The 17,204-nt window shown below is 45.3% G+C and overlaps 1 protein-coding gene across 1 annotated transcript; it reads left to right on the forward strand.

Annotated features, from left to right (window-relative positions):
* Positions 1 to 377: 377 nt before the first annotated feature.
* atad2 (ATPase family AAA domain containing 2) lies at positions 378 to 16,894 on the forward strand (the record flags this gene model as incomplete). The annotated part of the gene is made up of 31 exons (XM_080857575.1): positions 378 to 551; positions 1,281 to 1,429; positions 1,638 to 1,690; positions 1,791 to 1,953; positions 2,269 to 2,350; positions 2,552 to 2,630; positions 2,732 to 2,989; positions 3,300 to 3,408; positions 4,216 to 4,323; positions 4,651 to 4,759; positions 4,981 to 5,096; positions 5,516 to 5,690; positions 6,112 to 6,200; positions 6,372 to 6,531; positions 6,636 to 6,726; positions 7,843 to 8,160; positions 8,342 to 8,462; positions 8,660 to 8,846; positions 9,561 to 9,746; positions 10,083 to 10,218; positions 10,545 to 10,741; positions 11,376 to 11,535; positions 11,676 to 11,798; positions 12,058 to 12,201; positions 13,067 to 13,356; positions 13,621 to 13,780; positions 13,946 to 14,122; positions 14,969 to 15,478; positions 15,696 to 15,829; positions 16,314 to 16,442; positions 16,834 to 16,894. 31 exons carry the CDS (start codon positions 378 to 380, stop codon positions 16,864 to 16,866), a joined length of 4,920 nt encoding a protein of 1,639 aa, XP_080713701.1. The 3' UTR covers positions 16,867 to 16,894.
* Positions 16,895 to 17,204: the final 310 nt, after the last annotated feature.

Here is a 17,204-nt window from a genome sequence, read left to right on the forward strand (position 1 = left end):
ATACCGGTACCTCTTTCGAAATTTGACTTTACCAAAAGAAACAATATTTCTATCACTTATAATAACGTTTACTAATTGATACGTTATCATATTGAAATTAGCTATCCATGAGTATGTGTGACAGTCAATAAGAAAGCCCAATATACTGAGATCTATATTTTGTTTCGGAAGCATATTCACTGCGCGGTACTCGTTTGTTGCGAGTGACGTTTGTGGCGCCAGAAATCAAGCGCTGAGGAGCTAGCGGGAGAGTGTTTTGAAATGTTTTAGCGGGTTAGCTATCTCAGATTGTTAGTATTATGAACTGGCGCCCATCAGTTCATGCCGTGTAATTCGTGACTTTCTCTCAGGTAACGATAAAGGTGCTAGTAATCAACATGGTGATGTTACGTAGTAGCAGTGGAGGCGCAGAACCAGCGACTGCGGGAAAGAGCGTTGATATGGATTCGAGCGCAGAGTTTCTGTCCTTGCATCCACCACAGCGAAAGTCTGCGCGGCTAAAGAGGGGCCTTGATGACAGCTTCAGTAGCGCTGACAGCACCCCGGGAAATGTAAGTGATCAATTTGGGATCTGGGTTTACAATGCAATGGTGGCTACTGCCTTAACAACACGTTGGTTTGAGTTTGTTTGGGCGCCGTCAGCTGAGCAAAAGTTTATGAAAGTAACCTTAGCATAGCCCATCGGCTCGTTAGCTTGTTAGCAAGCAGTTTGCTACTTTGTTAGCACCTAATCTTCTTAATTAGAAAACATAATTCGGCAGTTGAAGTCAAGTGTTCTTTTAACTCCCCACATAGCTAACATTTAATAATTTAATTTCAGCCTGTTCTGCAATACTATCAGGCTAGTTCACTGATCATTGATAATGATAGCACAACTCTTCCAAATAACTTAAGTTAAGGTTATTTCGATAGCTATGTAACGTTAGCTAGCTATACCAGAGTGACTCAGAAACCCTTTAAACTAACTTATTTATACAGGTAAGCTATGTTGGGTGACATTTGATCAGACGACAATAAAATCGTGAGTTGTTAAGGGATAAGTTCCTTGCGCTTTTGTTGTTTTATCAGCTGTCGGAAAAGGCGCCCTGTTGTATCCAGTGAATTTGGAAACAAGCCAGTTGCAACCCGCTTTAATATTGTGCAAATAATGTGTCAAGTCTTTCTTTTGTCAGTTTCTCTCATTGTCCCCAATGAAGAATGAACTAAATGCTGAATTTAATGGAAACTACCTGGCTAGTAAGCAGTGCGATCATAAGAATAATGCTATTTTGTTTGCACAGGCTTATCTTCCTGTGAAAAAAGAAAACAGTTCAGAAGTGAGCATCAGAACAAGAGGCCAGAGAGGAAAGAACGGGGTGTCCTTTGCGGATATGAATGGTTCGGCCACGGACCCCCCACAACCCGAAGATCAAGGAAAACATTTGTTAAGGTGTGTTTGTTTGTTTGTTGATCACCTGACAAATCTTTTAATGAGTTCTGACTTGAGGATATAAGTGGTACTGTTTCCATTTCCATTCTGGTAAAATGATTTTTACTCTCAAGTTATTAAAGAAGAAGAATCCAGTGTTTCACTATGGGTCCTTGGCAGAAATACCCTTCCCTGTGCAGATAATTAGCTTCAAACTTCTGTTTACCAGGAAATCTCCAAGATTGCAAACAGAGGGAAAGACATCTCAGGAAGAGCCAGCTGGTAAATATAAGGACAGCCCTCAACACAAACAATATAACTTAACAGCTCCCTGTAGTGGTGATCTGCGTCTCCATGCTCATTTGATTCCATGCTGTGCCAGGCCCAGACGATGTTGAAGGCACCCCCACCTCGCGGAAGCACCAGGGGGCTCAGCGGGAGCGAGACGAGGACGAGGATGGTGCTTTGCGACGCAGCTCCAGAATCACCAGAGTTAAGCTCAGTGCCAGGAACCAGTCCGTCCTCTACGACAGACTCATCACCAAGTAAGTGGGAGTGTGGGGTTTGGGTTGGTCTGCCTCATGCCTGAACTCTGCTGTAGTAACGTCATGCCGTAGCAGTATAATTAGACTTGGAATCAGCACCACCGCTCTAGTAATGTTATGTTTACACGTATTTATTATATTATATAATACAATATGTCGTATTATTTTATAAACACTTTTTTTTTTGCGCATACAAACTGTACTTCCCGAATGCCAGGCTAGTGTGTATCGTTGTAGTAGATCAAGTTCAGCCCACAAAAGAAAGAGCGTGTTTGCAGACCTAGTGAAACCCCTGTTGCCTGTGTGTGTGTGCAGCACTGCTGAAGCGGTCCTCCAGAAGATGGATGACATGAAGAAGATGAGGCGCAGGCTGAGGAGCAGAGACGGTAAAGATGAGGTGAGCCCTAATTCTCTCGCCCATGGACCAAGGACTTGCTCTTTACCCCTGACGGTGGTAGTTGATGTGTTTTATATATTTACCCCCCCCCCCCCCCCCCCCCACATTTTACTTGTCAGTGAGAGTTGCTTCGAAATGGTTTTAGTTTTACGAATGGAAGTCGGTGGTCATTTTATTCCCCTCTGCTTTAACACCATGTAGGGTCTGAGACTCTACCAGGGAGCCAAGAGAAAAAGAAGAACTGATGAGAGTGAAGATAACCAAGAGAGTGCCAAAGGAGGTAGGGGTTTAGTCTGTGTCTGTGTGTGTGTGTGTGTGTGCGTGTTTTTACCTTGTGTGACCTGACATGAATGAAACACTAATCAATGCCTGAATGTTCAGATTTCAGTGAGGTCGAGGGAGATGACGAGGAGGAGGATGGTGAAGACGATGATGATAAGGTCAAACAAGGGGCGGAAGAGGGAAAGGACGGAGCTGATGAAGGAGATGGTGACGATGATGATGACGACGACGATGAAGAAGTTGAAGGAGAAGAGGAGGAGGAGGAAGAAGATGATGAGGACGAGGAGGAAGACAACCAGAAGCGCTATGATCTCAGGCAGAGGAAAGCTACTGTCCGCTATCAGCCACCCATGGAGGGTCAGTACCACTGCTGATTGGGCAGGAGATGATGTGTCTTCCTTGGTCTCAAGTCCTCTGTTTCATTCTCTCTCTCTCTTCCTCTTAATGTTTGTGTTTCTCTCTCTCTCTCTCTCTCTCTCTTCTTCCCCATGTATTTGTTTCTCTCTCCTCTTCCTGCTTGTGCTTCTCTCTTCCTCTTCCTCCTCATGTATGTGTTTGTGTCGAATGAGTACATCAATAAACACTTTTGAAGAATCGTTAAATGCCTGAACCCAACCAGTGTTGAACTTGAATGTAACCTTGTGTTTTGCAACACTGCACGCCACAGAGCCAAAGAAGCGGAGCATCTTCTTCAAGCGCCACTCGTCCCCGTCCAGACGGAGGTACAGCTTCCCCTCCTCAGGACCCAGAAGCCCGTACAACAGCAGGCATGGCAGGTTAGTTTGACACACACACACACACACACACCTCTCTCCCCACTCACTCACTTCTTCTTTGCTTTTCTACCCCCTTTGCTGTCCTCTACTGCCACTCTCGTCTCTTCTACGCTTCTCATTTCTAACTTGCAGCGTCACATTGCCAGGGCCTGTAGAGCATAAGGGTATAGACGCTTCTCTGCTCTGTGTTATTGGCTGTCTCAGAGAGCCCCATTATCTGCCAAATGTCTTTCAAAATGCTTTGTTGATTTGAAGGCTTCTTTTCACTCCATTCTTGGAAGACTACACCGTGTGAAAAGATCTGCACGTGTCTGAGTCATCTGTTGTTGTTGTTTTTATCCCCTCTGTGCTTCTAACGGTCCCATTCCATCAGCAGGACTCAGGCTCATGGGTAAGGCTCTATATTCACCCTTGGTGAGCTCTGACCGTGCACAGGGGCGGTGCGCTAGAATAACGGTCACAGTGTAAGCCTGTGTAGGTGTGTTTTCCCCCTCTCCAACCCGGGCCTTTCTCACTCCACCTTCCTCTAGCCTGCTGGGTGTATGGTAGGCAGGTGCTAGTTAGTTAGTCGTCTCTGTGTGTGTGTGTGTGTGTGTGTGTGTGTGTGTGTGTGTGTGTGTGTGTGTGTGTGGTGGTGGTTGTGGTGGTGTTAGTGCGGCCCCTTTGTTTGACCTTTGACCTTCACCCTTTCTGACATTCTCTTTGGGTTGGAGCTGACCCTCCATTCAACAACGAGACAGTGCCAGGGTACATAACACTGCAAGTGACTTGTTTGTTTGTTTGTTTGTTTGCGGTGTCTCCCTACAGACGAAGACATGCCATCCACAGCAGTGACTCTACCTCCTCTTCCGACTCGTCTGAAGACGAGCAGTTTGAGCGACGCAGGAGTAAGAACCGCAACAGGTCCATAAACAGGTATGGGGTTATCTCTCACACACACACACACTCAAAGGACACTATTGGAATGTACAACACGGAATATAATTGTTGGCGTTTCATTGCAACTGCTTTGGGAGTATTGTTTGCCAGCTTGATTCCTGTTAAGCTTGTGAAAGCCTTAGAGCAAAAATGCCATTTGCATACACGCAACATACAACATCCTAACGTTTACAAATGTTAACGTTATAATGCATGTTGCTTTAAGAAAGGTCAATTTTCAGACAAACTCCGCTCCGTCTGTGGTGTTTTTGGATGGTTTTGCTTGATAAGGAACCTGTGTGTGTGTGTGTGTGTCCCTCCCAGATGCCTGCCGCTGAACCTCCGTAAGGACGACATCCTGGGAATCCAGAAGGACCGCATGAAGATCGGAGCCAGCCTGGCTGATGTGGACCCCATGCAGATAGACCAGACAGTACGGGCCACTTTTTCTTTTGAGCGAAAGATGTGGCAACTACAGGCGCCAACTATGAACACGAGTTTGCTCTCACGCACATAAACAGCCACACACACACACCTTCATGCTGTCAGTCACTCGTGTCGCATCTGTGAACAGCACAACTCTCAGCGCCACTCTTACTGTTATTCTCCAGTTCCATTTTATAAATGGTTTCATTTGTCGATGTTTTTTCACAGGTGCGTTTTGACAGCATTGGGGGTCTGACCAGACACATCGCTGCCCTGAAGGAGATGGTGGTCTTTCCTCTGTTATACCCAGAGGTGTTTGAGAGATTCAAAATCCAACCTCCAAGGTACCAATGTAGTTATGTTGTTTTAAAAATGTGGCTGTATACTTACTACTACTACTACTTCTACAAAAAGACTGTAACATTACGCATGTGACAATTAAGGTGACACTTTATGTCCTATTGAAAGAAGATTGCATAACATAACTATTGCAAGTGTATCTGCACTTAGATCTCTACATGCTTGCTGTATGACATTTCTCTGTGTGTGTGTGTGTGTGTGTGTGTGTGTGTGTTGTCCTTGCTCCGCTGACATATTTGTGTTCTTGTGTGTGTGTGTGTGTGTGTGTTTGTGTGTGTGTGTGTGTGTGTGTTGTCCTTGCTCCGCTGACATATTGTGTTCGTGTGTGTGTGTTCGTGTGTGTGTGTGTGTGTGTGTGTGTGTGTGTGTGTGTGTGTGTGTGTTCATGTGTGTGTGTTCACAGAGGCTGCTTATTTTACGGCCCCCCTGGCACTGGGAAGACCCTGGTGGCGCGAGCCCTTGCCAACGAGTGCAGCCAGGGCGACAAGAAGGTGTCCTTCTTCATGAGGAAGGGCGCCGACTGCCTCAGCAAGTGGGTGGGCGAGTCCGAGAGGCAGCTGAGACTGCTCTTCGACCAGGTCAGAGCTCCGCCTCATCTCATGAGCTTTTTAAATACACTTTCTTGGGGGGCACTGTAGCTCACACAGTAGCCTCGACCACATTCGGGCTTGAAGCTCAAGGAGGTCACGGGTTCGAATCCGTCCCGATGCCATTTCTCCTGTCCACTCCCCACCTCTACTCCCTATCATTTCCTGTACAACTCTGCACTAATCTATCCATTAGAGGCATAAAAGGCCTAAAACAAATCTTTAAAAAATGACACTTTCTAATGCCAGTGGATGGACGTTTATATTTAAAAGAGTTTGAAATATTTATTTATTCTGGATTGGCAGTTTTGATGAGACAAAGTACACAAGTATACCATTAAAGGTCATCTTGATGATATAATGTTGTTTAGAGCGATAAGCTCAATTTTATCCCTATTGTTTGTTTCTAAAGGCTTATCAGATGCGTCCAGCGATCATTTTCTTTGATGAAATCGATGGCTTGGCGCCCGTACGGTCCAGCAGACAAGACCAGATTCACAGGTGACCCCTCCTCCGGTGTTTGTGTCTCAATGGCCTTCCATGGAGAAATATGTCATTTAGGTTTCCAGATGTGTTGATGGATCGTGACTGATGAAGTGTGTGTGTGTGTGTGTGTGTGTGTGTGTGTGTGTGTGTGTGTGTGTGTGTGTGTGTGTGTGTGTGTGTCCACAGCTCCATCGTGTCCACGCTGCTGGCCCTGATGGACGGGCTAGACAGCCGCGGGGAGGTGGTGGTGATCGGAGCGACCAACCGCCTGGACTCCATCGACCCGGCGCTCAGACGCCCAGGACGCTTCGACCGGGAGTTCCTGTTCGGCTTACCCGACAGAGACGTGAGTGCCGGAGCCTGCAGAGTTTAGCGTAGAGCCACGGAGGCTTTTCAGAACACAAAGACTTCTAAATGTTATATTAATGATCATCTGTGTTGGTTCTCCAGGCCCGTAAAGACATTCTGAAGATCCACACCCGCCAGTGGACCCCTCAGCCGTCGGAGGCCTTCCTGGAGGAGCTGGCAGACAAATGTGTTGGTGGGTTTACCTTAGTGTTGCCTTACTCTGGGCAATCATGAGTTTGACTCCTCTCCTCTCCTCTACCCTCCACTCTCCTCTCCTCTCCTCTCCTCTCCTCTCCTCTCCTCTCCTCTCCTCTCCTCTCCTCTCCTCTCCTCTCCTCTCCTCTCCTCTCCTGTCCTCTCCTCTCCTCTACCCTCCACTCTCCTCTCCTCTCCTCTCCTCTCCTCTCCTCTCCTCTACCTTCCACTTTCCTCTCTTCTCTTCTCTTCTCTTCTCTTCTCTTCTCTTCTCTTCTCTTCTCTTCTCTTCTCTCCTCTCCTCCTCCTGCGCTTTTCTTTGTCGCAGTCTGGCTTTGAGTGGCTATGTTGCCCAGATTTCAATAGAAATCTGCCTAGTTTTCATCAAGAATAACGGCATATAATTCAACCCAACCTCATTTCATTTTTAACATTACAGTAATTGTCTCTCTGGTGGGAAGCAATTACTGTAATGTTAAAAATGAAATTCGGTTGGCTCTTGAATCTCTTCCATCTGCCGTTTCAGACTATAAATAAGGGCACTCTTTTCTGGGAGAGACTGAAATGTGAGGTGCAGGGTTTTTGTTTTGGACGGATACTAGGTTCCAGTGCTTTAAACTGTGCTGTCTCCTAGGTTACTGCGGGGCTGACATCAAGGCGGTGTTCCAGTGCTTTAAACTGTGCTGTCTCCTAGGTTACTGCGGGGCTGACATCAAGGCGGTGTTCCAGTGCTTTAAACTGTGCTGTTTCCTAGGTTACTGCGGGGCTGACATCAAGGCGGTGTTCCAGTGCTTTAAACTGTGCTGTCTCCTAGGTTACTGCGGGGCTGACATCAAGGCTGTGTTCCAGTGCTTTAAACTGTGCTGTCTCCTAGGTTACTGCGGGGCTGACATCAAGGCGGTGTTCCAGTGCTTTAAACTGTGCTGTCTCCTAGGTTACTGCGGGGCTGACATCAAGGCGGTGTTCCAGTGCTTTAAACTGTGCTGTCTCCTAGGTTACTGCGGGGCTGACATCAAGGCGGTGTTCCAGTGCTTTAAACTGTGCTGTCTCCTAGGTTACTGCGGGGCTGACATCAAGGCGGTGTTCCAGTGCTTTAAACTGTGCTGTTTCCTAGGTTACTGCGGGGCTGACATCAAGGCGGTGTGCGCGGAGGCGGCTCTGTGCGCGCTCCGACGACGCTACCCGCAGATCTACGCCTCGTCGCAGAAGCTGCAGCTGGACGTGGCCTCCATCAGCGTGGGCGCGCGGGACTTCGTGTCGGCCATGCGCAAGATGGTGCCCGCCTCCCAGCGCGCCGTGGTGTCGCCCGCCAAGGCGCTGGCACACAATGTGCAGCCGCTGCTCGCCGCGTCCCTCTCCGGCATCCTGGAGGTGGTCCAGAGGGTGTTCCCCCACGCCGAGCTGAGCTTGAGGAAGAACCGAGACCGAGGAGGTGAAGACGACACACACTCACTCACTCACACTCACACAAACACTTACACATTTTCAAACAAGTAGACTCCTCCATTCACACTTACTTTTTTGGTTGCATTTGTCTTGTAGTCTCACATGATGCCATTGTGCCCTAGTGTCTCCTGGCTGATGTTCACTGACACTCTTCTCCTCTTCTCCAGATCTGGCCAGTGGTGTGCTGGATGATGAGCTGCTGTACAGCGACGACGAGGGTCCACCAATGAGCATCACAAACGGCCCAAAGCAAGCCACCGCAGCAAGGAGTTTCCTAAGTCTTACTAGGTCCGTACTGTGTGTGTGTGTGTGTGTGTGTGTGTGTGTGTGTGTGTGTGTGTGTGTGTGTGTGTGTGTGATGCTGTGGAAACCACACTGAACCTCTGTCAAGTTCATCTTTAGCCCTTAAACTTTGTTTTGACCTGAGCCTGTGTGTGTGTGTGTGTGTGTGTGTGTGTGTGTGTGTGTGTGTGTGCCCCCTCTAGGAGTGTCCTCAATCAGCCCACCTCCTACCGGCCGCGGCTGCTGCTGAGCGGGAGGTCAGGCTCAGGACAGAGCTCCCACCTGGCCCCCGCCCTGCTCCATACCCTGGAGAAGTTCACCGTCTACACCCTGGATCTGGCCGTGCTGTTCGGGGTCAGCAGCACCACCCCAGAGGAGGCCTGCGCTCAGGTACACCCCCCCCTAGTGGTCGTTATGGTAGTTGCTATAGTTACCCTCTAGTGATGGTTATGGTAGTTGCTATAGTTACCCTCTAGTGGTGGTTATGGTAGTTGCTATTAGTCTAGGAGTTAGTTAGTACTAGTGTGCGAGTTCTACTGATGGAGACAGTATTTATGAAAGAGGTGATGAGCACTAAATAAGTCACCTGCTGTATCATTTTATATTAGTAGAAGCACAGTATTGGTTTAAATTCAGTACCGTCATATTTGCCTTGTAGATTAATTTACTTACAGATAATGTCATATACAGTATATTTGTTTAAACTGAGAAGTATGGGTGTGTACTTTCAATGGAGGCCACACAAGTGAACTAACCTACATCAGACCATAACTGGCTAAAAGACGCAGTAAAAGCAGGCTTTAAGCCATCAAGTGTGATTGACCTTGTTCAAATAAACAATGTTGGTTTTTAAGTATGGTATTGGTCTAGCCACCTTCTCTTACCTCTGTTGTCATGGGCTCAAACTTCATGGTCCCCTCCCCTCTCTCTGCTGTGTGGCAGCTGTTCTGTTCACCTTCTCTTACCTCTGTTGTGATTGGCTGAAACCTCATGGTCCCCTCCCCTTCCTGTGCTGTGTGGCAGCTGTTCTGTTCACCTTCTCTTACCTCTGTTGTGATTGGCTGAAACCTCATGGTCCCCTCCCCTTCCCGTGCTGTGTGGCAGCTGTTCTGCGAGGCGAAGAGAACTGCTCCCAGCATCCTCTACATCCCCCACATCCAGCGCTGGTGGGACACGGTGGGCCCCGCCCTGAAGGCCACCTTCCTCAGCCTGCTCAGCGACATCCCTCCCTTCGCCCCGATCATGCTGCTGGCCACCTGCAACTTCCAGTACCAAGGCCTCTTCCCTGAGGTAAGACACGAGCACAGCATCGAGCAGCCTCCTCTCAGGAGGTCCTCAGGACCTCCACCAGAACTCCACAGACAGAGCCCCTTTAGAATTCTGAGCCCCTTTAGAACTCTCAGCCGGTTTAGAATTCTGGAGAACAAGCTGCATCTCAGAGGCTTTAAATAATATAATAATAATGATACTAATAATAATAATAAAACTGTATTTATATTGCACCTTTCATGCAAAAGAATGCAGCTTAAACTGCTTTACAGCAATTACATTACTCAGAAGTCAATGGCTTGCTTTGATCCATTGGATTGCATTGAGTGCCTAATGGGTGTGTTCCTGGTGCTGCAGGTGCAGGACCTGTTCCGTATGGAGTACGGGGAGGTGTTTGAAGTCCCACTGCCCACCCGGCAGGAAAGGAGCAGCTTCTTTGAGGATCTCATCCTACACCAGGCAGCTAAAGCTCCAGCCTCCAAGAGGAAAGCAGGTTGGTTGGGTGACAGCCTAGGTCAGAATACACTCTGTGGCTCTTTGGTGTGTGTGTGTGTGTGTGTGTGTGTGTGTGAGAAATATTGGACCTTAGTTTCTCTTGTTTGCACTATGGCAATGTCAAAACATGTATTGCCAACCCTCTCTCTCTTTTTTTAAAATGTTTCTCTTCCTCCCTCCCTCTCTCCTCTCTCCTCCCTCCCTATCTCTTCTCTTCCTCCCTTCCTCTCTCTCCTGCCTCTCTCTCTCTACTCTTCCTCTCTCCCTCTCTCTTCTCTTCCTCTCTCCCTCTCTCTTCTCTTCCTCCCTCCCTCCCTCCCCCAGTGATGCAGGTGCTGGAGGTGTTGCCCGTGGCTCCTCCGCCTCCCCCCCGCCTGCTCACGGAAAAGGAGCAGCAGCTGCTGGAGGAACAGGAAGAGGACACCCTACGAGAGCTCCGCCTCTTCCTGCGAGACGTCACCAATCGCCTCGCTCAGGACAAACGCTTCAAAGCCTTCACCAGGCCTGTTGACCCTGAGGAGGTGCGGGAAGCTTTATATTGTCTATCTATATATATATATGTTGGTCTATCAGTTTTAGTAAACAAATGTTCTTTCTGTTAAATGCTCTGTGGATGTCATAAATTGTGCGGGAAGCTTTATATTGTCTATGTATACAGCTGCGGAAAAAATTAAGAGACCACTTCTTCAAAATTATCAGTTTCTCTGTTTTTACTATTTATTGGGATGTGTTAAAATAAATTGAAAATTTTTGTTTCATTCTATAAACTACTGTCAACATTTCTACCAAATTTAAAATTATTCCACCAAATATTGATTTCTGAACTCTTTAAAGTTAAAACATTAGTATTGCGTTGTTTAAAAAATAATATGAACTTGTTTTCTTTGCATTATTCGAGATCTGAGAACACTGCATCTTTTTTGCTATTTTGAGCAATTGTCATTTTTTTGCAAATAAATGCTCTAAATGTTAATGTTAAATGTTAAATGCTCGGTGGATGTCATAAATTGTGCATTCCATTTTTAATAGCAATACACACTGCTGTTGCTCATTATTGTCCAGATAGGAAAAGCTGAATATTATCTTTGGAAATTGTGATATCTTTGAACTATTTAGGAATTGTGTCATGTTATATTTGTATTTGTGGCCTTGTAGGTTCCAGACTACGCCGTAGTCATTCGGCAGCCCATGGATCTGTCTACGCTTCTCTCCAACATCGACTCGCACAAATATGTGACCGTGGAGGACTTCCTCAAAGAAGTGGATCTGATTTGGAAAAATGCCTTAGAATACAACCCAGACAGAGATCCCTCAGGTGACTTAGGGCATTTCTTGGAATTTCAACACTCAACATTCAAATCAAATCAAATCAAAACTCTGTTTATGCGGCATCTTTCATAACATGCGCTGTTGTGATTGTGTGATGATGACAGTGATGGTGTGTTTTCCTCTCAGATCGTCTGATCCGCCATCGAGCCTGCGCCCTGAAGGACGCGGTGCACGCCATCATCAAGGACCAACTGGATGAAGACTTTGAGAAGATCTGTCAAGAAATCAAGGAGTCGCGAAACAAAAGAGGTTCTTTTTCTTTGAGTTCTGTCCTTGACTGACATGATGCTTAACAGCTGAACCTTTGTGACAAAAGCTTTCATAGATATGTTATCACATCTTCATAATCCTCATAATTCTCCCCTCAAGAGGATTATGAGGACTATGTGAAGATGTGAAATATATAATAGTTATAATAATAATAATAGTAATCATATATAATGTTAAATAATAATAATAGTAATATTAATAATAATATAATGTTTGTTTGTTTGTTTTTTTGTTTCAGGTTGTACGAAATCCAGGTTTGCTCCTTCATACTACCACGTGCAGCCCAAACCTTCAGTGTCGTTGGAAACCCCTGGTGACGTCGCCCCTCCCAAAGACACCATCTCAGCCATGCCCTCTGCAGCATCCACCCCTCGCTCTGCACGTAAGGGAGCTTCAGATGCAGAATGCAAATCTCATTTTTGGACACGCATTTAAATAAAGATATGCTTTCTATCTAATTGAATAGCAAGGTTAAGCAAGGTTCCTGGTCTCCCATAGTGTCATAGCACTGATACTGCAAACCTGTACCTCCGTTTTGGACACGCATTAAAAAAATGATATGCTTCTATTTGAAAAGCAAGGTTAAGCAAGTGATATGGTTTCCTGTAGTCTCAAGGCACTGGTACTGCAAACCTGATTTGAATCCGCAGCAGCCTTTTAAATAACGATATGCTTCTATTTAAATAGCAAGGTTAAGCAAGTTTCATGGTTTCCGGTAGTTTCAAGGCACTGGTACTACAAGCCTGATTTTAACCTCCAGCAGCCAGTGAGAATAGCAAGGTTAAGCTAGTTTCATGGTTTCCTGTAGTCTTAAAGCCCCAATATGCAACAATTATACTTCAGGATTAGGGTAAGGATAAGCAGTTTAACCTTAAAATAACAGCTTAAATAAAATTGGGGCGCTACAATGACTTTTAATATGGAGAATCGCGTCCGTGCCATTGCGATAGCAGGGTCTATAGGCATAAAACTGCGTTCTGTAGTTTTGCCTGCCGCAGCCCGGCGACCTGACTTCTTTACTACTAGTAAGTAGCTTATTTGCCGTCTTGCTTTGTCTCATGTTGCACTTGCTTGATGATTGACAGTGTAAGGACAGTCGTTGAGTAACTAGTTTGTCATAATGTCAAAGTCAGCACATTTCAAGAGATTTCGTTAGTTTTAGCTGCTAGCATACCTTTAGCGAATAGCTATTGTTCCGTTGTGCTGCTTTAAGGAACTGGTACTGCAAACCTGCTTTCAATCCTCAGCAGCCTCCAAGAAGAGACGACGGAGAAGCCGCTGGTCCAACGGCGTCATCACCAAGAAGAAGACCTCCTCTCACTCTCGAGACGACGCCGAGTCCATGGAAGACGAGGACGAGGAAGAGGAAGGAGAGTGCGAAGAGGAAGACGAGGAGAAGGCTGAGGCCGTGGACGCGAAAGACAAACAGGAAGAGGAAACGCTAAAGAAACTCCGCCTCTTCCTCTGTGATGTCACCAACCGTTTGGCCGAAGACAAACGATTCCAAGCCTTCACCGAGCCAGTTGATCCAGAGGAGGTCGGTCAAGTCATGAGTTGATTTTCTTTATTGCTAGTTTAAGTGCTTCATGCTTGACCTTTCATTTATATACTTGTCAAGACATGTTTTGCCATTAGATGTCAATGAGGTGTTGACTGTGCCTCAGTGTTCATTTTCTTCGATTTATTATGATTTGTGACTGTGATTTGATTGTTTCCTTGTAAACACCTTGAGACTTCTTTTGTTTTTTTAAAGTGTGCTATTTAAGTCAAATTAATTATTATTGTGCTGGACTCCTGGCAGGTTCCAGACTACACCACCGTCATTAAGCAGCCCATGGATCTGTCTACGCTTCTCTCCAACATTGACTCGCACAAATATGTGACCGTGGAGGACTTCCTCAATGATGTGGATCTGATTTGGATGAATGCCCTTGAGTATAACCCAGAGCAAGACCCTGAAGGTTAGTGTTGCTGCCAGCTTAGTTGTGCTATCTTTCTTGTTTCTGGTAGATGTGTGTCTTCATGTTGATGTAAACAAATACATAATTTGTTCTCTTTATCTGAGGCTAAGGCAGTTATACATGCTCACTTATCTGTTGCTGAGAGAGTGCCTTTGTTTTTATCAGGTCGACTGATCAGAAAACAGGCTTTGGCCCTTAAGACCATGGTGCATGACATCATCGCGGCTGAGTGGGAGGAGGGCATGGAGGAGTCTTGCCAAAAGATCAAGGAGTCTCGTAGCAGGAGGGCTAACGACTCAAAAGGCAAAGAGGCATCAGTGACCGCTACGCCACAACGACCGGGTAAGTCCTCTTTCTAGAGCATGAGGATGTTGAGCTGTAGGGTTGTTTTGTAATTCTTTTTTTTTTTTAGATGGTGAAAATCTTTTGTGCTGTTTTTTGTTTCTTTTTTTGGTCTTGTGTGTTTTATTGTCTTCATTTCATGCAATGGAGACATAAGAACGCTCGTTTCAGATGTCATCTGATTTCACATTTATATTTATATGGTCATTTCATCAATATTCGAATTATTGAAATTAAGTTGAAATAAATGAGTTATTCCTTGGTTTAAACTCTATTCCAAAATCACACGTTCTTGTTAATATTCATAGCAGTAATCCTGTAATGTTGTTTACAGAAAACTGAACAGAAAATGTCCTTACCATCCCTGGCCTTACTTAATATTCTACTCAGTGAAGTAAACCTTCAATAGGCCTGTGCGTGAATTTAGGAATAGGCCTTTATTTTAAAACGTTTATTTCAATTGAATTTATTTTACAATTTCACAACTTAAATGCAAGGCAGATTAACATGTTAAAGTAGTTCATTTAACTTTTAATGAGAAGTTATAGATCCAATTATGTGGTGAACTCCATCACACACCAGACACCAAACAGGTGGGACATTAAGCAGTGGCAGTGGATGAGACCAGCTGCATAACCTTAAAACACCATCAGTAGGCCGGAAGGAGCAAAAATAATTTGTAATTTAACATCAAGGCTTATTTTCTGCAATGTAATGTGCAATTTATGTAGTACATAAGAAAATATAAAGCGTCGCGACAAAGTGCGGTTAATAGAATTGTGAAAAACTGGAGGGACTTGACAAATTGAATTTGATCAGAATTTCTTACCTTTTGGGTGATCTCAGCAGCTCAGAAGAAAAGGGGGAGGAACGGTAGGTTCACCACCAAGAAGAAGCCCTACTCTCTGTCCCGAGACAACTCCACCGCTGCCGAATCTGTGGACGAGGAAGAGGACAAAGATGGAGAGGAAGAGCCTGAGAAGGCTCCAACGACCGAGCTTGTGAACGGAGTGGAAGCTGCTGCCATGGAGACGGAGGAGGCGGTCGCTGTGGAGACAGAAGTGGGTGCAGTGATGGAGACAGAGGATGCTGGCCCCGCTGCAGTGAAGGGAGATCCCAATCCTCCGTCCCCATTGGCTAGTGCCCTGATGAATGGCCACACCCCTACTGAAGGAGGAGACCAGTCAAAGGAGCAGGCTGTGCCTGAGCCTGAGAAGATGGCCGTTGAAACCGTGGAGGTTGAGGCTGCTGAGACAGAGAAGACTGAGGCTGTTGATGAGGGGCCTGGAACGGCCAAACCTGAGGGGCCAGAGTCAGAGAAGGCACAGCCTGAGGTGGAAGAAGACACAGAAAAAGGTCAGTAGATCGAGTCCTATTAGTTCAGCACCTTTTTCAAACAAGCTGTCAATCTTTCGAATACATTTATTTATAAAAAAAATGAAAATATTTATACAATTTTTCATTAAAAAATGAATCCCTTTTGAAGCACTGTTGGTGTGTATTTTGACTGTTATGTTGTCTGGTGCGTTCCTCATATGAGCCCAGTGTAAGATCAGTGTTGTTGTTCTTGCAGAGATTGGAACGAGGAGGATGACCAGAGCCCTGAAGAACCAGGTGCAGCAGCAGACGGTCATCAGCCTGGAGGCGGCCATGGAGATCCTGAGCCAGGAGACTCCGCCCCTGCTGGTGGATCACAACAAGCTCCAGGTAGGCACCTCGGCCCTCCCTCAGGTTTGACCCCAAGCAATCTTATGACGTTTTAATACGTTTATAGTGAAAATTAGAATAACGGCATTCTTTATTTCTATAGCACGTTTCATACAAACAGCTCAAAGTTCTTAAGTAGCTGTACATATTGATGTTTTTTTTTTTTAAGGCAGGAACTCAACAAGGAATATATATATATATATATATATATATATATCTTATATATGGATAAAGGGAATTAAAATAGAGTACATTTTAATTAAAATTAGTGAAATGATTTGCCTAGGAACCTTTGTGTGCTCTGCCAGTTTTTTCTTCTTTTATTACACCGCAGACCTTATTCAAGGCCTGGTGGAGTTGCTTGGTTGTAAAAGGATCAGAAGCTGTTCCTGGCCAACATATTCAGAGGAACTAGTTTGTTGGTGAAATTGCATAATGCATGAGTAGAGTAAATGATGTGTTTGTTTGTTTGTTTGTTTTTCAGGATCTGCTGCATAAGGTGGTTGCTAAGACGGAGGGCTGCGAGGTGGACCGCCTGGAGAAGCTGTACGCCCTTCTCTGCCAGAGTGTGTACCGACACAGGAGGGAGTATGACAAGAGCACACTACTACAGGTATGCAGTGTGTGTGTGTGTGTGTGTGTGTGTGTGTGTGTGTGTACCGGCACAGAAGGGAGTATGACAAGAGCACACTTCTACAGGTATGCAGTGCTCGAGCCTGCTATGTTATGACACCCAGTGTGCTGGCTGGCAGTAGGTGTAACAGCTGTGAAGTCAATTTTATGTATTCATCTGGGGGAAAATGTTTGGTCAGATTAGTTTGGGACACAGCCAGATGGCTGAAAATGCCAAAAAATAATTGTTAAAAAATAATAATAATAATTAGATAAATGTGTGATCACACAGAATCAGTTCATAAAGTGTATAGTTTGTATTTAGATGTGTTTTATGGTGTGAATGGCAAAGCGGGATTTTAACTAACTGTTGGTTCATTTTTTTCTTGCAGGAAATGGAGAATGAAATTGACGACTTTGAATAAATCTGTAGCATTTCGACTTGTGCATAATACCTTTTACTATATTATATTTTGCTAATTATTTTGGTAGTGTTTGTTGGTGTATATATGTCTCTTTGTCTTATTAAAGCTTTTTGGACTATTTTATGCCGTCTCCATGTCCATGGATTGGAAGCCTGAATATTAAATACAAGCATTGCATTAATAATTTAGCTACAAGGATAAAATGACGAATGATGTTGCAGTAATGTGGTTATGAATGTGGAGAACAGTGTCAACGGTTTATGCAGGAATAATTCATTTCATGAAGCACGAAGAAAAAAAAATATCTTGGGACCAACAAGAATGGTGCAAGTAGGAAA

Source organism: Sprattus sprattus (genome assembly GCF_963457725.1).
Source record: "Sprattus sprattus genome assembly, chromosome: 19".
In the NCBI taxonomy this organism is placed as follows: domain Eukaryota; kingdom Metazoa; phylum Chordata; class Actinopteri; order Clupeiformes; family Clupeidae; genus Sprattus; species Sprattus sprattus.